The sequence below is a fragment of the Nicotiana attenuata genome, unplaced genomic scaffold (genome assembly GCF_001879085.1).
Source record: "Nicotiana attenuata strain UT unplaced genomic scaffold, NIATTr2, whole genome shotgun sequence".
Taxonomy (NCBI): Eukaryota; Viridiplantae; Streptophyta; class Magnoliopsida; order Solanales; family Solanaceae; genus Nicotiana; species Nicotiana attenuata.
In genome coordinates this window covers 96,637-118,633 of record NW_017672681.1, presented here as the reverse complement: position 1 = coordinate 118,633, position 21,997 = coordinate 96,637, and the positions used below count along the sequence as shown (strand labels likewise).

The following is a 21,997-nucleotide window of genomic DNA, read 5'->3' as shown; positions in this document are numbered from 1 at the left end:
CATTCTTCTCATTCGCACTTGTGGTTGTGCAGCCATTGGTCGGGTTCCAAATGTTATTCCCCGGTTCAAGGAATGGATCGAGGGTATCTGCACATAGATGACCTATTCCGAGCGCGCATGGCGTAAGCTTTCGAAGGGCCAATGAGAGGCCCGTTCTCATGGTAAGGTCATTCTTCGGATGGTTTATGCCTTTTAACTTACATCATACTGTCTTTTCTCCCCTTTCTTTTCTTTCGTAGGTTATCCTAAGACCACCGAACTTAAGCCTTTGGAAGGGGATGGGGATGTATCCTTGTCCATTGATCCCTCCGTCACGGGACAGCTCGGGGCAGCTGTAGGGGAAAAGAAGAAGCAGAAGAAGAAAAAGGAAGGCTTCGGGCTCCCTAAGCTCAGAGACGAAGCCAAAGAAAAGATTGGATCGTAAGCCAAAGAAGAGCCCCGCCTCACGAGCACCAGATTCGGATTCGCTTCTTTCATTCAAGGATGAGTACGTAAAAGACGATATTTTTGTGTCCCACGGGTCGACCCCTCCCGGGGAGCAGGCGGCAGCCGAGAGGGAGATTCGTGAGGCCGATCTCCCTCAGACTCGGGAGATTGATGTGGAGACGGCGGTGGAGGACCCCTCGGGACATCGGCTCCGCTCCGAAGAAAATGCCCGGTGTAATAGAAATTTTGGGGACGCCCTCTTACACCGAGTCCATGCTCGAGGAGGCCCAAGCAGGAAAGGAGAGGTCTAATGAAGGGGTCCATGGCACGGACAATCCCTTCATTCCTTTTTTGATGATGTGGACTCGTCCGCTTTAGAAGATTTTTCTGGGATGGGCGACCTGGAAGTTCCGAAGAAGGATACATCCTCGGAGGCTGGCGGGCCGAGTTCAAGCCCGAAATGATCAATCAATTCCCCGCTCTAAGTGCGGACCCTAGTCGTAAGAGATCGGTTATTCTTATCGTCCCAGAGGATGCCCGAGTTCTGTTTGCTCCCATGGGAGTAGCAAGCTACCTCCGATGCCTGGTGACCGAGGAAGACCAGGCAAAAATGAACGAAGTGAATGTGCCGTGCCTTTTCAATGAGGCTCAGCAGGCGCTAAATCGGGTAAGGCATTATTACACCCTTTTGATTTTTACTTAAGTTTCGATGCTCTCACGTCTTTCATTGAAGTTAGAAATGAGTAACTTTTCGTAGTGGCTAACGACAATACCTCGCAGGTCCAGCAAAAGATCGACCAGATTGACCAACTCCGAAAGGAGATGGACGAGATCCAAGTCATGGACGATTGGTGGAAGAGCAAGATAGATCTGCTGGCCTCGGAGAAGGAAACCGCCCAGGCGAAGATGTCTTCGGTAGAGGTTCAACTTCGGGTGGCGAAGGAGAAAGCTGATAAACGGGCTCAACTAAATGAGGAGCTCCGAGCACAGCTAGGGTCGACCATTGCAGAACGGGACGCCCTTGGTGAAGAGCTCGAAGCAATGAGGTCCAAGTTAGAGACAACCTCGACCGATACTAAAGAAATGGTGGCCCAGTATAAGGCCGATGTCAAAGCAGTCGAGGCCCGCCTGAAGACCAATGCCGAATACGTGAGGCGGATGTATCGAAGGGGGACCCTCGAAGAGATCAATGCCCGGGGCTTCGACCTGTCTGCCGAGATCGAGGAGGCAAAAAGACTTGAGGTCGAGGCGAAGAAACTAGCCGAACCCGAAGGTGAAGAGGTCTCCGAAGAACCCGAAGGCCCCGATGGTTAGGGCTCCGGTGAAGATCATGCGTGAATGCCTTAGGATTTTTTAGTTTTTGTGTACATATTTTTTGTTCATTTTGAGGCCGTTTTTGTTGGGCCTTTGTAAAGATATTCCGAAATATATAAAATTTCCCTTTTTGGAAATTTCAACTTTTATAGCATCTTTTCACAATTTCCATTCTTGAAAATATTTTTTTAGCATAGAATCAAATGTAGCAATAGGTCATCTGTTTTTCAGAGGTCCAGACAGAACCCGACCTCGATGCAAGCATTTATTTGCTAGAAGCTTTAAAAACTCGGAGTGACCGAAAGTTTTCCAAAAAAATCTTAAGTGTTCTTAGACGATGCTATTGCTGAGGGTAACGTTTTAGCAAGTTTTGAATATTTATTGAAGGCCTTACGGTTTATTACGGACTTCGGACGTCTCCGAACCATTTTTTAGGATGGCCATGGCCTTTTAGGTTTAGGCACTACCTAATAGGTTTTGAGCCTCCGGGATTTGATAGCCCGAGTTGCCCGAACTTATTTTCGGACGACAGTCCCTTAGTGGGCGTAGCCCTTGGGCTCGATATCTCCTAAATAGGGATAGCCTTAGGCTCAAGTAGGGGTATCCCTTGGGCTTGACAGCCCCCGAATAAAGATAGCCCTTAGGCTCGATGCTTTAAGAGGCAGAAATATGTAATAGCAAGGTGGAAACTTTCTTTCATTTCTATGTGTAAAATACATGATCGAAAGCGTGTAAATGTTTGCATTATGGCTAAGGTGGCCTATGCAGGCACGATTCACTTGACTGTTTAGCCCTTATAATAAATCCTACCCACCGAGCCTAAGCTATTCAAGTACAAAGTTTCCTTCTTTCCTTGCTAAGAAACTTGCTCGAGTAAGATGCCCCCAGTATTGAAGGTCGATCTCGAGAGAACTCGGATACTGTTGATGCGACCATTAACTCCAATTTAAAATCTATCTTCAAATCTAAGTTAGTACGATCCATTGTTGCCTCATTAAAAACCTTGCCGGAAAACCCACTTGGGACAAAATCAGTTCAAGGAAAAAAGAGTGCAATGCGTGCTTTCAGACCTAATAGTCACGTTCCCCTTTGGCTGTTGCCAGCAAGCGTTAGTCCGATTCATAATATTATAAAAAGGTAAACGAGATTGTACCTTAACAGTAGTACCACTTTAAGTGTGTCACGTTCCAGTTGTTCTGTAGTTGCGCACTGTTTCCCGCTTCAATTTTGTACGAGCCTTTGCTGGTAATACCAACAACTCGATATGGTCCTTCCCAATTCGGCCCCAGCTTCCCCTCATTCAGGTTCTGGGCGTGCGGTGTTATTTTTCTTAACACCAAGTCCCCGATCTTGATGTTTCGGAAGTTGGCTCTTCGATTATAATACCTTTCTATTCGTTTTTTCTGAGCGGCCAACCGTACTAGGGTGGCCTCACGTCTTTCATATAATAGTTCTAGGCTCGTTCTCATGGCCTCATCGTTTGATTCTTCGGTCGCATATCAAAACTTGAGGCTCGATTCTCCCAGTTCGACCGGTATTAGTGCTTCAGCACCATAGACCAATGAAAACGGAGTGGCCCTGATACTAGATTTCGAGGTCGTACGGCATGCCTACAAGACTTCAGGTAAAATTTCCTTCCATTTTCGTTTGGCATCGGTCAATATCTTCTTTAGATTTTGAAGTATGGTCTTCTTTCTTGCTTTCGCCTGTCCATTCCACTAGGGTGATAGGGTGTTGACAAGATCTTTTTGATCTTAAGATCTTCTAAAATCTTGCTTACCTTACTACCGATGACTTGCTTCCCATTATTGCACACTATCTCGGTCGGTATCCCGAAACGGCATATTATATGGTCCTAAATAAATTCAATGACTTCTTTTTCCCGGACCTTCTCGAATGCTTGAACTTCGACCCACTTAGAAAAATAATCGGTCATAAATAGTATGAATTATGCCTTACCAGGTGCCCAAGGCAGGGGACCAATAATGTCCATTCCCCACTTCATGAACGACCAAGGTGACAAAACTGAATGTAGTAGCTCTCCGTGTTGATGGATCGTCGGTGCATGCCTTTGACAGCCGTCGCATTTTTGTACGAAGTCCTTTGCATCTTTCTCCATGTCGATCCAGTAATAGCCGGCCCTGATTATCTTACGTACCAAAGATACTGGCCCCGAATGATTTCCGCAGGTGCCTTCGTGAACTTCCCTCAAAACATATTCGGTATCTCCCCGCCCCAAGCATATGGCGAGTAGGCTATCAAACGTTCTTCTGAATAGAGTACCTTCGGATAGGATGAACCTGGCCGCTTTCGTGTGCAGAGCTCTCGATTCTTTAGGATCTGAGGGCAACTTCCCATTCATCAAGTAGTCTATATACTTGTTTCTCCAACCCCAAGTTAAACTTGTTGAGTTTATTTCGGCATGGCCTTCTTCCACAACCGATTTCATGAGATGTATGACCGTTCCTGAGCTGAACTAATCGTCATCAACTGATGACCCCAAGTTAGCCAGAGCATCGGCCTCGCTATTTTGATCTGGGGGTACATGCTGTATGGTCCATTCCTTGAATCGATATAGCGTTACCTACAATTTTTCTAAATACCTTTGCATTCGTTCCTCTTTTACTTCGAACGTTCCATTGACTTTATTTAGCACAAGGAGGGAATCGCACTTAGCTTCGACCACCTCGGCCCCCAGGCTTTTAGCTAATTCGAGACCTGCAATCATGGCCTCATACTCGGCCTCATTGTTAGTCAATTTCACAGTTCTAATAGATTGCCTAACTATGTTGCCCGTAGGCGGCTTCAACACGATGCCAAGTCCGGACCCCTTTGTATTTGAGGCACCATCCGTAAAGAGGGTCCAGATTCCCGAGGAAGTTCCCGAGGTTAATAACAATTCCTTTTCGACTTCGGGTATTAAGGCCGGCGTAAAGTTGGCCACGAAGTCTGCCAAAATTTGTGATTTGATGGCGGTTCGGGATCGATATTCGATATCGTACACGCTAATTTCTACGGCCCATTTGGCCAGCCATCCTAAGAGCTCTGGTTTATGCATTATGTTCCTTAATGGGTAAGAAGTTAACGATGCATATGGGTGACATTGAAAGTACGGTTTCAACTTTCTGGAGGCTCTTAGCAAAGCGAGCACCAATTTCTCTAGGTGAGGATACCTTGTTTCGGCCTCGCCTAGAGTTCTACTAACATAATAAACAGAAAATTGCGTACCTTCCTCTTCCCGGACTAGGACTCCACTTACCGCCACTTCAGATACCGCTAAATAAAGGTATAGTTGTTCATCCGCCTTCAGATTATGGAGTAGGGGTGGATTCGAAAGGTACCATTTGAGTTCTCCCAAGGCTTTCTAGCACTCTGGGGTCCAAGAGAAGTTATTCTTCTTCTTCTTCAACGGTGAGAAGAACTGATGGCTTTTATCCAAGGATCTCGATATGAACCAGCCCAAGGCGGCTATGCACCTGGTCAGCCTTTGAACAGCCTTAACGTTGTTCACCACGGTGATATCTTCTATGGATTTTATTTTATCGGGATTAATCTCGATCCCTTGGTTGGATACCATGAACTCGAGGAATTTTCTGGATCCGACCCCGAATGCACATTTTTCTGGGTTGAGCTTCATATTGTATCTTCTCAATATGTCGAATGTTTCCTATAAATGTTTCAAATGGTCCTCTGCTCGCAGGGGCTAAACTAGCATGTAGACAGTATAAACCTCAATTGGTTTTCCTATTTGTTCTTCGAACATCTGGTTTCTAGGCGTTGGTAAGTGGCACCGGCGTTTTTTTAGTCCAAATGGCATTACATTATAACAATAGGTGCCGAACTTATTGATAAAGGAAGTTTTTTCTTGATCGCCCGGGTCCATCTGAATTTGGTTGTACCCGGAATAGGCATCGAGAAAGCTGAGTATCTCGTGCCCGGCCATCACGTCGATCATGCGATCGATGTAAGGTAAAAGAAAAATGCGATCGATGTTAGGCAAAAGAAAAGAGTCCTTAGGGCATGCCTTGTTCTAGTCTTTGTAATCTGATACCTCATCTTTGATGAAAGCATGCTTGATTTCGGACTAAGGCCTCCTCTTTTGTTTAATTGGGTGGAACTTCGGATCCAAGCTCAGCGTATGAGTGGTTATTTCTGGCGGATCCCTGTCATATCAAGATGGGACCAAGCGAACACAACCTATGTTAGCCATAAGTAAATTAATGAGTTTTTACCTGAGCTCGGGAGTTAACCCCGTGCCCAGTTATACGTTCCGATCGGGCAAGTGTTCGACAAATATGACTTGCTCCAGCTCCTCGACCATTGATTTTATGGCATCGGAATCATCAGGGCCAATGAACAACCTAGGGATCCCGTAATCATCATCCTCGCCTGCTTTTTGCTTCTCCGGTTCGGTCGTGGTTGGTATCGGTGATTTCTATTTAGTTTCCTCCTTCCTAATCGACTTTGTGTTATTTGATGTCGAGAGTACGGACATCGGGATCACCTCATTGACCGTGAATATTTCTTTTGCAGCCAGATGCTCTCCGTAAATCGTCTTGATCCCTCACGGTGTGGGGAACTTCAGCACCTGGTGTAGTGTCAAAGGCAATGCCCTCATGCTGTAAATCCATGGCATTCCGAGTAGAGCATTATACGTCATATACCCTTCAATCACATAGAACTTCGTTTCCTGAATGGTCCAGGCGATGTTCATCGGTAGGGTTATCTCCCCTCTAGTAGTTTCGCATGCTATGTTGAATCCATTTAAAACCCGAATTGCAGGCACTATTTGGTCTTGTAGACCCAATTGCTCTACGACCCTCGATCTGATGATATTGGCCGAGCTACCTGGATCAATTAACACACGCTTAACTCGAGATTTATTTATGAGTACAGATATGTCAGGACCCAATTCTCCCTCCAAAAGATGTCGTGACGGCACCTAGTCTCTACATCTAGGTAAGATTGCGGAATAATCAAAAATAATTACACAATGAACAACTAAATTTCAACAGAAAATGATATAACGGAAAAATGCCGCTCGACATGTACAAGTAAACCAGCACTCGAGTATAAACAATTTTCCTAAAACTCGGTAGTCATAAGTCACAAGCTCTAAGAATTTGTCAAACTATTTCTATACACTCGTAACTAAAAGAAATAAAGGAAGAACAACATAAAAGGGATAGAGGGGGACTCCGAGGTCTGCGGACGCTGGCAGATGTACCTTGAAGTCTCCGGAGCGGTAGCAAGTACGCAACTAATAGCGAGACTGGTAGGAGGTACCTGGATCTGCACACAAAACATTTGCAGAAGAGTAGCATGAGTACACCACAACGGTACCCAGTAAGTGCCAAGCCTAACCTCGGTAGAGTAGTGACGGGGTCAGATCAGGGCCCTATTGGTATATAATAAATACGGCAGGAGATATAACAATATAATGAAAGACTGAGAATTTAACAACGAGGAATACATGATGATAACAACACAACACATAGGGATAAACAACAGGGCGCTCCCGAGATACCGTCTCGTGGTCCCAAAAGTAAATGCTCAACAGGAGATCTCCCGAGATATCTTCTCGTAGTCCCAAAAGTAAATATGCAAGGGGATCTCCCGAGGTAGCGGCTCGTAGTCCCAAAAGTAAATGTTCAGGGGGATCTCCCGAGGTACCACCTCGTAGTCCCAAAAGTGAACACACGGCTCGAAACCGATGGAAACAACAATTAACAGCAAGAACTCTACAGTTTAAGACTGATACAAATCAAGGAAAAACAGGAATTCAACTAAGCATGCTACACAGATTTCAAATAAGCATTTAAGACACGTATACAGGCGATATTAGGCTAAACAGGATAACTACACAGGCCGGTATAACTCAATTAAGGTGTAACAGGTTACTACTCAGTAAAAACTGGATTTTTACAATAATTACCCCGTGTACGCACTCGTCACCCCGCGTACACGGCATTCACATATCACAGAATTATTGCAACAGTACCAAATCCTAAGGGTATTTCTCTCACACAAGGTTAGGCAAGCCACTTACCTTGAACTAAGCTCAATCAATTAGTAAGAATGCTTTTTCTACGATTTTTCGACTCCGAATGACCCAAATCTAGTCAAAAGCAATTACATACCATAAATATCACTGTAAGAAACTAGTCTAATTAATCAAATCAAGACTTTAGCAAGAAATTAGAAATTTGCCCAAAAAGTCGACCAGGGCCCACGTCTCGGAATCGGGTAAAAGTCACCAAATACGAACACCCATTCAACCACAAGTTCACTCGTACCAAAATTACTCAAATCTGATATCAAAATCTCAATCAAAACCCAAAAATTTGATTGAAGAACTTTTTCCACTTTTTCCCCAAATTTCTCAACCCAAATCTTAAATTAGAAGATGAATTTAATGATAGATTAGTGGGATATAACCAAAAATAAGTGAAGAATCATTACCCAAACGATTCCTCTGAAAATCCCCCAGAATCTCGTCCAAATCGGAGCTCTCTATCTCAAGTTTTGATAAAAATGGCACAACCCTCGTTTTTGAAATGTTTATAACTGCCGAGTGATTCCTTCTTCGCGAACACAGAACCATCATCGCGTTCGCGAAGCATAATAATGCTTCAGTCCAAAATTCTTCACCACGAAAGGGATGGCCTAATCGCGAACGCGGAGCTTACACAGCTTGACCCTATGTGAACGCGGGACCCTCATCGCGAACGTGTAGGCTAATTACCTAGGGACTCATGAGACCAAAATCTTCTACGCGAACGCGAGGACCCAATAGCGAACGCGTAGGTCTAGGATCACAATGTTTCGCGAATGCGGGACATACATCGCGAACGCGAAGGCTTAATTCCAGCAGCACTCAAACTTCCTCTACGCGAACGTGGGAGAACCTTCGCGAACGCATAGAAGGAAACCAGACACCAGCAATAGCTGATGCTTCAACTATAACACTAAGTCCAATTCTAGTTCGTTAACCATCCGGAATCCACCTGAGGCCCTTGGAACCTCAACCAAAAATACCAACGAGTTCTAAAACACCATACGAACTTAGTCGAGCCCTCAAATCACATCAAACAACAACAAAACACGAATCACACTCCAATTCAAACTTAATGAACTTTGAAACTTCAAACTTCTACAACCGATGCCAAAACCTATCAAAACATGTTCGATTAACCTCAAATTTTGCACACAAGTCATGATTGACATTACGGACCTACTTCAACTTTCGGAATCGGAATCCGACCCTGATATCAAAAAGTCCACTTCCGGAAACTTCCCAAAAATTCAACTTTCACCATTTCAAGCCTAATTCAGCTACAGACCTCAAATTCACAATCCGGACACGCTTCTAAGTCCAAAACTACCCAACTGAGCTAATGGAATCGATAAAACTCCATTCCGGAGTCGTCTTCACACAATTCCAACTACGGTCAAAATCCTAGAACTTAAGTTTATATTTTAGGGACTAAGTGTCCCAATTCACTCCGAAACAAAAAAAAAACATCCCGGCAAGTCACATAAGCATAAAATGATACGGGGGAAGCAGTAAATAAGGGATCGGGGACAATACTCTCAAAACGACCAATCGGGTCATTACAAGATATTGTGAGTGCATCATTATGCGATTGCACGATGCCTTCAGTGTCCTTATCATTGAAAGAGATAGTCCCCTCCGGTATATAATCTCGGGTTCATTTTTCCCTTGTGGTGGACACCTTGGTGCGCTTTAGAATTGGTCCCTAGGGGACGTCGACTCCACCAATGATCATGTTGATGACGTGCTGAGGTTCCTCTTGTTCGGTTTGTTTGTTGGAGTCACTATTCCTGAAGTGGTTTATGGATCGATCACTCAGGAACTCCCGGAGATACCCGTTATTAAATAACCAGGCCACTTCTTCTCTTAATTGTCGGCAATCTTCGGTTCTATGGCCGTGAGTGCCATGGTACTTACACATCAGGTTAGGGTCTCTCTGGGTAGAGTCGGACTGCAATGGCCAAGGTCACTTGGTGTCTTTGATGCACCTGATAGAAGACATGATGCTGGCAGCATCGACACTGAAGTTGTATTCCGATAACCCTAGTGCGTCCCTGACCCCGAGTGGCCTGTCCGAATCGTTTTTGCTCAAGAGTCCCCGACTACTGTGGTTTCGATCGTTCCTTTTTTTGTTTCCGTAAGGTACGCCCATATCCATTACCCCTTCGGTCTCCATTATACGATTGATACCGGTCTCTGTCGGCCTTGGTTCTTGATCGACGACTCTCTTAGGCCTGTCATTATTTTTGACGTGATAAATGGACTCGGAGGGGGCCCCGAGCTGATCATCCTCGACTCTGATCTTTGATTGGTACTTGTTATGGACGTCGGCCCAAGTTACTGCCAAGTATTCTATCAAATTTTGTTTCAGCTGCTGTGAAGCCAAGGAGCTTTGGGAGTTGAGTCCTTGAGTGAAAGCCTGAAAGGCCCAATCGTCCACAATCGGAGGCCGTCCATTCGTTCCATTTGAAACCTCGACACGAATTCCCTGAGCATTTTGTTATCTCTTTGTTTTATTTTGAAAAGGTCCGATTTCCTGGTTTCGACCTTGATGGCCGCGGCGTGTGCTTTTACAAAGGCATCTGCAAGCATAGTAAATGAGTCAATAGAATTAGGGGGTAAGTTGTAATACCATATCATTGCTCTCTTTGACAGGATTTCTCCGAACTTTTTCAGCAAAACCGACTCGATTTCGTCATCTTCTAAGTCGTTTCCCTTGATGGCACAAGTGTAGGAGTCACGTATTCGTTTGGATCCGTGGTTCCATTATACTTCGGAATTTCGAGCATACGGAACTTCTTTGGGATTGGCTTCGATGCTGCGCTCGGGGGAAAAGGTTTTTGGACAAATTTCTTGGAATCCAGGCCTTTCAATATCTGGGGCGCTCCTGGGATTTGATCAACTCTGGAGTTATAGGTCTCCACTTTTTTGTCGTTGGCCTCAATTTTCTTTTCCCCCGATTCCACCCGCTTTGACAGTTCCTCGAGCATCTAAATAATTTCGAGGTTGGTCCTGGGCTCAGCTTCACCCGGCCTCTCCGTGACCTGCTCATTTCTTCGGGTGTTTTCCCAGGATTGTTTGGACTCAACTCTGCTGAGGGAGCGGTAGTTCTGCAGTTGTGTTATCACCGCCTGTTGAGCTTGTAACATTTCGAAGATCACACGCAGATTGATCCCGTCGCCTCCACCTTCGGGCGTACTGTTGCTCCCAAACGCACACGCAAGTATACGTGGTCAACAAGTAATATAGGATTCTAAGTCCAGATATCGTACCCATGGGGACTTGTGATTAACTATCAACTAAATTAAACCAAACAATTAATCTATTCAAGCGAATCCTAACGTATGAATATTTAACTAAAACTAATATAAAGTAACAAACTAAGAAACAAAGGAAACAAATTGGCGAATTATAGAGACGAATTCAGTTTGAGTGTATATTCTAGAGCTATGGGTTAGCTAACAATCCGGTTGAGTTTTCCACTTACATCGTTTAATTAATTTATCTGGTTTATTGGTTGACAGGGTTAATATTGCTCGTAGCCTTCTCCCGAAGTACAACTCACCTATTCAAGCTAATCTAACGCCTATATTCCTATGGAATTAGATTTAACAAGAATGCATCTATAATTCCCGTATAGTAACCAAGCAAGGCGATTAGGTATATTCCTATCCTAACCGCAAATATGCCCCCCCCCCCCCCCCCCCAGAGTTATGATCTTGCTCTACTCAATCTTATATGCAATCTAGAATTCCCTCTCCCGAGTTCAATCCTAGATTGGTAGATAGTATTGAATTGGTGATCAAGCAATCAAATAATTAAGCGCAAGATTGAATAAATAAACCAATATGATAAAATAATAAGAACAATTCAAGTTTCAAACTACAACGTTCATGTAGCACCCAACAACTCTAGAACTAATAAACTATGAAACTGAAAGAGGAGAAGAAAAACTATTTAGAAACCTCCTCCAAGTGTGGTGTGTGTTCCTCCACGTGAATTCCCCTCCAAAATAGTCTCCCTAGGTCTAAGATGTGTCAAAAGTCCTCCAAATAGCATTTTTACATGTATTTATACCAAGTAGGGTAGGGCCCAGGCGAAAACACCTTCTCCCGCGTTAAATAGGACAATCACTCTGCAAATTTTGTACAGACGCGCCGCACACTGCGTCGCACAGTGCGGCGCAGTAGTGGGAAACTTCAGAGAGCTGTTTCTGATGCCTGTTGGAAAATTGCACAGGTGCGGCGCACGCTGCGGCGAAGTGTGTGACGCGGTAGTGGGAATTCGCAAAAATGCAAAACATGAAAGTTGTAGCCCTTTCGAATAGCTTTCCAACGATATATTATGGAGCCCAAACGGAGTTCTGAGCGAGAAGTTATGGATATTTTACTAGATAATGCGTCGTATGCCCGCTCGATTCTCCATTTCGTTCTTAACTATCATCCATTGATCCCCGAACACAATCCCGGCTTAATTCCTTGGGCTTTTACTCAGACTTCAAAGCTCCAAATCACTTGAATTCATTCCATAACACCTATATAGCTCGGAATCACTCCTACAAGGCATAAAACACATATTTAGTGCAAAACACTAGCGATTAAAGTTCAAACTCAATTAAAGTGCAGTAAATTAGAGAGTAATAAGCGACTAAAATACACAATCATAGCCTATCATCACGTACCTCGAGTCATTGGTTGGGCTCCTCCGCGAATGCTGTTCTCGGGGTCGGTCAACAGGTTTGCATCGATGGCCACATATGAGTTGGCATCGATCGAGTTCGCAACTAGGACTCCGTTGGGGTCAACAAGGGGCACCTCGTTGCTAGGTACTACATTTTTGTTTTTGCCATGGCGGCCAGACTCAGCATCAACGTTCAAGTGAGCAGATTGAGAGTTTGACATTGACCTGAAATTAAAATCTCAAAAAACAAGCGTAAAATAGAGTGCGTTATGGAAATTTGTATCAAATTACCACTTTATCCTTAGCCCCACGGTGGGCGCCAAATTGTTTACCCTTAAAAATGGATAACAATTGAATTTGTACGCGGTATTAAGGATATGTGGGTTAATTCAATACAAGTGATTAATGACGTTAGATAAGCAAATAAAAGACAATAAATAACCAAACTAATGTTAATAGCGAGTCCGGGCTTAGTTAAAGGCTTAGCACGAAGCTCGACTTCGGTTCCGAACCAATGCTTAGAAGAACTTATGAACCAAAACAAGAACTTTGAACAATCCTTTAGAAACAAAGAAAAATAGATGTATATTGCCTTGATATGCGTGTTACAATATCTTTGATGAATAATCAGCTTCCTCTTTATATAGTAGGGGAGTTTTACCCTAAGTACAATTCTAAAAAAGGTAAAAATCTTCCTTTTCGCTAATCATTGATCTACCGCTGATACGGGCCGAGATTCACGCTGTGATATCCGATTGGCCACGGATATCACCGCCCTTAGTTAATTGTGTGCGGTCGTTTAGTTATTCGAATTAGGTCCAGGGGCTGATCTCGATGGCTTCGGGGGCAGGTGTTTTATTCGGGCTCTCATACTAGCGGATCCCGGCTTTGATTTCGACTACATGCAGTTATGTCCTCTCTTCATTCACCCCATCGGGAAATCGGGTGCTCACTACACCAGTTTTATCCGTATACAATTACCACCATCCAAACTCTGCATAAGATTATTTTTTTCTAGTAAATCTAATCTATTTTATTCGAAATTATTTTTCAATCCCTCCAACTATACGATCCCTCACGCAATAAATAAATGGACTATATTTTAATGCTCCGTGACACCCAAATCATGCAAAATTTTCCTTTCTTGAACCAGTAAAACATAGGGCAAAATACAAAATCGATCGATCGGTTAAAACTTAATTGTATTCGTTAGCCAAAAAATATATATTTTTTATATATAGTATATATATATATATATATAAAAGATACAAATTTATCCATTATTACTTTTTAGAGCCGCTAAAAATATATATTTCTCTTCAACTTGCCTACAAACAAATATGTTACGAAACCATTCTATAAAAATAAATAGAAGCCAAAGGCCACAGACAGATATGTCAGAGTTACTATTTTAATAAGTTTTCTTCTCCACCGTTGTGAAACACTGCCTCACCCTCAAAGGATACACAAAACCCAAATCTTGAAAATACTAAATACGTAATTGAAAATGCTCACAGCTCACATATAGTGTTGGGAAAGTGTGTAGAATAACTTTTTTGTATTCATACACATTCGATACCTATAAAGTCTAAAACTCTATGAAACCTATGAAAGATGTTTTAGCTTTACACAAATGAAATACTAGCAGTTCAGTAAACAGTTATCAGCTCTCAAATTGTACTGCATTGTTCGTTTCTTCATTCACTTTCTTTTCCCTTCTCTTTGCGTGCTTCTCGCGCTCATTCTTTCTTCTTCCTTTTCTTTCTTTTTCTTGTTTTACTGTGCTGGGAGTTGTATCTTCGGAGTTGTTTACAGTCTGTTCTACGAAATGCCTGAATGACACCCTTAACAAGACCTCATTGTTTCAACTCCTTGTTGAGTACCCCTGCTATTCCCTGTAAAGTCGTTGTATTAAACCCAAGAAAAAGACTTCATTTCCATAGAAAATCAGGGGGTTTTGACCTTGTTTTGGGTAACAAAATGTGTTCTTTGAAGTTTCTTGAACTAAGGAGGAAAAATGCGAAGCACAGTGTGTTTCGTTGTTGCTGTGATAAAGGGTCGGATGGTGAAACAGATTTGGAGTTAGAAGCGGAGATTTTGGCCTTCATGGAAAAATCTGAGAATCCAAATGCATTTCCTACAAAGAAAGATTTGGAAAAAGCGGGAAGAGTTGATTTGGTGGAGGCTATAAAGAAGAGGGGTGGGTGGTATTCTTTTGGTTGGGACACAGAAAATATTCATGAAGCTGAGACTGAAGAAATGGATTTTGATATTGAGGAATTTAGAAAAAGATTTGAGAAATATCAAGAAAGTGATTCATTAAGAGGGAATGAAGATTTTGGTTTTGATTCTTCATTTGGGAATTCTTCTCAGCCAGCTTCCTCCTCTGGTAGATCACTGTGAGTTTCCTCCTTGTAAAATGCTCTTTGCCTATTTGTTTATCTTGGTTCCTCCCTTTTGTCTATTTGTTTATCTTGGTTACTCTCTTTCGTCTATTTGTTTATCTTGGCTCCTGTTGAAAAAGAATGGTGTTACATTTTGTTATTTATCGAAAATCTTTTACTTGAGTCAAAAATAGAAGTTAAAAGAAGGAATCTTTTTTGTTTCTAAGTATTTATAGTAAATCTAGTACTCGAGCCAAAACTAGAAGTTAGAAGAAGGATTCCTTGTTTCTAAGTGTTTATTGTGATTCAATTTATTTGCCATTTGTTACAGATTCTGTTAAATTTATGTGAAAAGTTGTAAACTACACAATCTTCATTTCCTCTGTCTTTGCATCAGAGAAGCTGCAGTTGAGTATGAGGAAGATAGTGGGATTGAAGGGATATTGAACCGATTAGAGTATGAGAGGATCTCATCTCTTGGTATTACTAAGAGCAAATATGGGTATGGATCTAATGGTTCAAGTAGGAATAGCATGGATTGTGGAAGCTCTGGAACAACTACTACGGGTAGGGTCCTTTCTCCCCATTTTAGTCTCCCCAATAAACCTGTTCTAATCTGTTTTGTTACCGTTTTGAATGCTGTTTAATCATCAAGGCCTTTTGTGCAGCATATTTTTACAGTTGTAGTGATAATTGAAACCTTAAAGCTTTGGCTTAAATGTTAAACTGAAAAATGTATAAGTTAGTGAATTGTCTTTATACAGTTGGAAACTAAAACATGAAATGCCATGCTTGTTACATGGTAAAAGACAGGACTGACCCAGGGAAAAATGGAAGCCTCACATCAGGTAGCCCAAAGAAAGGCAGTTTAAGTGATTCAGGAGAGCAGCTTAACCACGAATTCACGCCAGATATGTGGAGAACATGGAGCATGCAACGTACAGATCCTCAGGGCACAGAGTTTGAAGGTATTCACTTCCTGGAATCTAATCATGTTCATAGTTTGTAGCCTCAATTTGACTCCCCCTATGTACAGCTGGTGATATTAGTTTTGGTAAGACACCAGATGGAGGTAGAAGTGAATCTTCAAGAGACGGTCTATTAACCATCACAGAGAATAGTTATGAAGCTTTGGAGAGATGGAAAAATGACAACCATAATGACATAAGACCTCGTCTTCGGCGTTTAGAGCTTGAGCTATCCTCGACCCTTCGCTCCCTGAGATCCAAGAGCCAGGAGTTCAGTTCAAAGGAGGTATAGTCACGTCTTTCTTTTAGTCATGCATCATGGTCTTGCTTTTCCTACTATGATATGCTTTCATCCCATGTTTTGTACTATGTAGCATGAGGGATTTAACTGGTTTTGGTAATCTAATGCAATTCTTCCACTCAAATCACTGATGTTGCTTAACTCTGTTAAATATGTTTGTATCTGCAGCTCTTGATCTGCCTCGAGAAATTAATTAGAAGACTTCACAGGACGTGATCTTATCCTTTCATTAAACTAAATTAATATTCAACATTGTATATGTTCTGAATAAACTTCCTCCTACCCGAGATTCTCCTGGGGATTAAAACTCAATAACCTGATAGTGCTTCCTAGTACTCCCAGATCCTCACCCAAAGAATGAAAAATGATCTAAGAGCAAATTTTTTGGTTCGGCTGCCACCACTTATGGAGAAAAGGCTTTGAATATCCAAAATATATGCATTTGACAATTTCAAAAGAAGTTTTACTGTCTCTTTGTATTTTGGAGAGGTGATGCTTGTATTGCTCTGAAGAAATCTTGCTTTCTCAGGTTCTTGGCAGATCCATTAGTGATTTGGAGAACCTTTCTGATGCGCGGGAGTTCCAGGAGAATGAGGTCATAAATGCTCAGAAGAGATTGCGGTCCATACGTGCAAAACTTGCCATACTTGAAGGGAAAATGGCGTTAGCATTGATGTCTGCATCATTTCTCATTTATTTATAATTCACTTTATGATAGATACCTTTACCAAAACTTAGTTCCCCTACCATACTTTTTCAGTGATGCGGATAAGGTGTTGGAAGAGAAGCAAAAGAGAATTGATGGTGCTAGTAAAGCTTTACAGCTTCTTCGTACTACTCGGATTGTTTGGCATAACTCTGCCTCAGAGGTTCTTCTGACAGGCTCATTTGATGGATGGACAACTCAGGTTTGATCTTTGCTTCCCCAAATGTGATAAGAAATAGGAGGCAATATTGTGATGCTTTTTTTTTAAAATTGTTGGTGTTAAGAGGTTCTTTTCTGCATAATTTAATTTAGAAGTGTCACCAAGAAAGTTGACAACATGTATTTCTTGAGTTTAAGATGAAAGCAGAGTTATCACAACTTAGTTATGTCAGGATAGAAGTAGGGAATTTTAAAAGATGATCAAAACATGTATTACTAAGCAATATGCTTTTCTGGCTCGACCTAAACTGCATGATGCCAAAGAGTCTTCTTTTTTGCCTTTTTATGTGTTATTTTTTGTCCTAGTTTGCTTTTTTTTCTTTGGGGGGGGGGGGGGGGGGGTAGGTAGGGGGTGGTTGGCCAAAAGGATAGAACAGGATTACTACCCAAGGTTCTTGTCAGGATCAGATTACAAAGTGCTACTGAGATGAAAAATTCAGAAGCTGAACTGCACTTTTTCATACTTCTGGAAAATATGAGATGACAACGTACTAAGTGATGACACATTTTTTTTATGACGGAGAAATTCGTCTGCGGCCAACCCTTAAAACCAACACAAAACCTTCGAAACTCGGGGATAATGAGCCCGACTCTCTACCCTTCTCCACTTGAATACCAGGCTTAGTTGGCATGGTGCAGGGCTCAAACCTGTGACCTAAGTCACAAGTCCCTCTACCTACTAAGTGATAACACTTGTTATCCATAAATCGGTTTCAGTGAGGATAGAAATTATTGAGCAATATTGATGTACATGAGCGAAAAGGTTGTCTGTGTAACAATATAATGCTTTTTAATTTAATTATTTTGGGTCTCCTAATGATGAAACTCTGCAGTTGTATAAACCCCCTTTCACCAAAAAACAAGAAACTTTGTGTTAATAGTTTCAATGGGCTTCTTGTCCTTAGTATAGAAAGATATGGTGTGGTTAGTAGAATAATAGCTGTATTGAATTTGCAGAGGAAGATGGAGAAATCGCACACTGGTATTTTTTCTGTAAGCCTGAACTTGTATCCAGGCAAATATGAGGTTTGTATAATCCCTTGTAACGAACTTAGTGTTCAATATTACAATATATTCTGAAGTAGTGGGATCTCATTCTTTTGGTACAGATCAAATTCATTGTTGATGGCGTATGGAAGGTTGATCCTTTGTGGCCCGTTGTTCACAACAATGGTAATGAAAATAATCTTCTCATTGTCACCTAACAGCAGGTAGCAGAAAAGTTACTGTAGGAACTGAAAGATTATTAACTGATCCTACGTGGTTAAGGGACTGATGTAGTATTGCTGTCTTGTAATTACTCCAAGTAGCGATTGTCTTAGCTCAAAAATATGATCATGTAATAGGTTGCATATTAGAATTTTGTAGGTTCCTGTCATTCTTTGACGCCTAAATAGTACAGCATTTGTTTCTTCGCGGTGCAAGGCAAACATGTGTTCCAAAGATGTGAGCTGATTTGACCTATTCTTTTAAAGAAATTAAAATTCTTGTGTATAGTGTGTGCCAGTCTATTTACTAGTACAAAATTTGCTGGCTTGTTTGATCTGCCGCTGATGTTTAAAGGATGGGAAATGATAACCTCGACCCTCTTGATGAATTTGAAGAGTGAGGGCTATTTCTGTCATTGTCAGTTATTTTTTTACAGGTAGGGGTGTTCACGTTTTCAGTTTAGGTCTATTTTCCCCGAGAAACCAAACCAATTAAGTCAGTTTTTCATCGCATTGATTTTATCAATTTTGTTGGATTTTTTGGTTATTTCGATTTCTTGTTGATTTTTAAAAATGCGTGATATAGACACACACACACTGTCAAATACATATTGGAATGATTATATTATATTAGTTATGCAAAATACAAAAAAGCAACCAAATAATATATTAAATCTGCTTATTCTACCAACCAAACAGGTTCTTCTAACTGGTATAACTCATTTCCAGAAGTTCAAAGAGACAACTATGAGATATCCTCCAATTTAAAATTTCTCAGAATCGTGCCAGAGGTGCAGTGCGGAGATATTCCATGATCCTTATATATTACAATCGGGAAACTAGAAAATTTCTATCCTTGCCAAAAACTTCTGTAAAATACAACTGCCTCAATTCCACACTAGTTGGGATTAGCTCTATGAATCCTATCTTATCAAAATGGCCATAAAATAGCAAACAAGTTTTTGGATAAGCAACATGGTGAACAATTATTGTTGTGATTTGCATGCTTGCTTGGAGCCAAGGGTCTATCGGAAACAGCCTATCTACCTGTACAAGGTAGGGGTAAGGCTGCGTAAGCACTACCCTCGCTAGACCCCTATTTGTGGGATTACACTGCGTTTGTTGTTGTAGTAACAAAGTGAACAATTACATTTTAAATCCTCAACATTGCTGTATTAGAAACTAGAATTCGCAGCATACGTCCTGACAACAAATGTAAAACCACTGCCACAGTAAACTCTACCTACACATGGTTTCTTAGATTGTTCATTGCATAAACTTACAATCTGAGGGCTCGTTTGATCATTCGTATCTCCTAAGCCAAGCTGACCATGTTCACCCCACCCCCATGTCACTACTGATCCGTCATCTGTGAAGTAAAAATAGTCCAGAAATGAAGATAGGTATGAAGATAGGTGAATACACAATTGATAGTTTCTCACAATGAACTTTTGCATCAGATCCTTACCTGTTACCAAGGCAGAGTGCTCAGCTCCGGCACCAATTTGGACAACCTTTCTACTATCAAAGTCGCGGATCCTTTGCATGACAACTTCATCTTCTTTGCAAAAGAAACAAAGTTATATTCAGACTAAAGGGAGCAAATTGTGAAGTGATGGAGCCACAATAAATACTTGTTGGATATCAAATACAAAAAACATTGACTAGTTAAAATTTAATATTTGGTGTTAAACTTACATTAGGTCCAGGTAGGGATAAATGTGAGATTTAGAGAACAAACACTTTGTTTTAGAGAACCCCAAATTTGCCTTAAAAGATAAATTATTTATCAACATTGAAAATGAATGGGCTCATATGAAAGGAATAGCCGACCCCAACTTTGTGATTAAGGCCTAGATGAATGATTGATTGAAACCCTTAAATGTTCGTAATATGAAAACAGATAGTAATGGAGAAGGCTTAGAGGTCATCATATCAAGTGTTTTCAGCATTACTTTCACCTTCAACTTAATCAAGAAAGTTAGATCTATATCTTTCTTACAAGGATAGGTTCACACTAAGAGTAAAAACCATCCAAGGTGACAATCCAACCTCAAGAAGCAGGAGAAAAGGACTCTGGATTTCACAAAATTCTGCAAAAGTTTATACAGATAATCGGAGAACATTACCTGATATATGCTTCACCAAGTTGGCTTTCTGAGTACTCGTAGGAACATTATAATTGTATCTGCCAAGCATGTATACTTCCCCATCACCTATTAAAGTGGTATGGTAAAGGTAATTAAAATTTCCATATATCTTGAGATATTTCCTTATCGTATTCCCAGATTTGTAATAAAGAGCTACAGCCTAAAATACCTGTCAATACAAGAGCATGATTCCATCCTAAAGCGACTTGGATTAATGGTAAGTCTGCAGTAACACAGCGGGGCCTATACACATCTGAGGCACCAGAGAATGCTCTTCCCCATACGTATAAATGCCCATTCACTTTGGGAAAAAAAAAATAAAAAAATTTAGCAATATATAACAGGTAAAAGAATTACCAACTTGATAAGATTGTTATTCACTTATGGGGTTGAAGCTAAAACCACCAAGTAGTGGATGCTGAGACTAGATAAAGGTTGGGGTCAGCAATCACCAGTATTGGATTATAGAATGGAGTGCTCGGAAACATACCGGATACTGCTGCACTATGATCTCCATTTGCAGCGATAATCCTGATTTTGACATTTTCCAAACCCAAAGTAACCTGAGGAGCACTAACTGACTTCTGTTTGTCATCAGATATACCAAGTTGACCACGTTTTCCAGAGCCAAATCCATAAATAAGATCCTCGGTATCTCCTAACAGAAGTTAATTGAAGTGAAATATCAGCTTCACGCCTTCACCTAAATCAACATACATGCTTATGTACAGAGAAGTGTGTGAACAAAGCAAGTATATATTATAGTGAATGAGCTTGAATTATCTCCAATTGCACTTCCACAATATTGGGTTGTTTTTAAGTCTAATGTAAACTAAGATTACCAACTAAGAATTGAATCTAGGAAATTGTATTTTGTTGTTTTTCAAATGATATAAAAGGCCTAGGGATATGACCTTCGCCTAGGTGTTTGCCTAATAGGTTGTAAACTTTAAAGCTTGTTTTATTGGTCAGGGTGTATTATAGCCATCAACACTCGAGTACCCACTCAATACCTCTCGGTCAGAGAGTGATTTTGCCCAAATTTGGCTTTCTCAAGTCCAAATGGGTATTGAACAAAACGGTTGATACAAAGCTCAAGTTGGGTTTTACTATCTCTAGGTTCAACCTTTTAATTGGACTTATCAATCTCTCGATTGACCCAATTTCTTGTTAGCCAAGTTTGTCACACCTCCTTTTTCACACCCCCGCAAAGGGGTATAAGGGAGTTTTTCCAATTTAAGTGACAATCGAAACGGGATTATTATTTAAGATCAGAGTCGCTACTTGGGATAGTTAATGGTGTCCCAAGTCACCGGTTTAGAATCCCGAATCGAGGAGATTTGACTCTGTTTTAATGTCTACGAAACACAGAAATCCGGGTAAGGAATTTTGTTAACCCGGGAGAAGGTGTTAGACATTCCCGAGTTCCGTGGTTCTAGCACGGTCGCTTTGATCATACTTGGCTCATTAAAATTGTCTAATTACTTATTTTAGAACCTATGTGCATTTGCCTCTTTCGATTAAGAAATTATCTTAAAATAGGTCACGCGTACGTGTACTCGTTTGTTTGGTGCGTCAAAAATCAT

At 41.3% G+C, this 21,997-nt stretch overlaps 2 protein-coding genes across 3 annotated transcripts; one reads left to right on the top strand and one right to left on the bottom strand.

Annotated features, from left to right (window-relative positions):
• Positions 1 to 13,875: 13,875 nt before the first annotated feature.
• Positions 13,876 to 18,651, top strand: LOC109214095. Of its 2 annotated transcripts, none has more exons than XM_019377984.1 (8): positions 13,876 to 14,874; positions 15,257 to 15,426; positions 15,669 to 15,827; positions 15,926 to 16,113; positions 16,658 to 16,803; positions 16,889 to 17,036; positions 18,011 to 18,079; positions 18,163 to 18,651. In XM_019377984.1, exons 1-8 carry the CDS (start codon positions 14,312 to 14,314, stop codon positions 18,256 to 18,258), a joined length of 1,539 nt encoding a protein of 512 aa, XP_019233529.1. In that variant the 5' UTR covers positions 13,876 to 14,311; the 3' UTR covers positions 18,259 to 18,651. The 2 variants fall into 2 exon arrangements, with proteins under 2 accessions (XP_019233529.1, XP_019233528.1); XM_019377983.1 differs by having other exon boundaries at positions 13,877 to 14,874; positions 15,896 to 16,113; positions 18,163 to 18,648.
• Positions 18,652 to 18,993: 342 nt separating this feature from the next.
• LOC109214093 (ultraviolet-B receptor UVR8-like) lies at positions 18,994 to 21,079 on the bottom strand (the record flags this gene model as incomplete). The annotated part of the gene is made up of 5 exons (XM_019377981.1): positions 18,994 to 19,630; positions 19,730 to 19,822; positions 20,391 to 20,477; positions 20,581 to 20,712; positions 20,902 to 21,079. Coding segments are annotated over 5 exons (684 nt in total), but the record flags the coding sequence as incomplete, so codon positions are not given.
• Between the last annotated feature and the right edge of the window lie 918 nt (positions 21,080 to 21,997).

Excerpts from the sequence above, each read along its gene's own strand:
- LOC109214095 (XM_019377983.1), top strand. The coding sequence starts at position 14,312 with ATGACACCCTTAACAAGACCTCATTGTTTCAACTCCTTGTTGAGTACC. Across the intron at positions 14,875-15,256 it reads TCCTCCTCTGGTAGATCACT|AGAAGCTGCAGTTGAGTATG; the intron begins GTGAGTTTCCTC and ends TCTTTGCATCAG. Across the intron at positions 16,804-16,888 it reads AAAATGGCGTTAGCATTGAT|TGATGCGGATAAGGTGTTGG; the intron begins GTCTGCATCATT and ends ATACTTTTTCAG.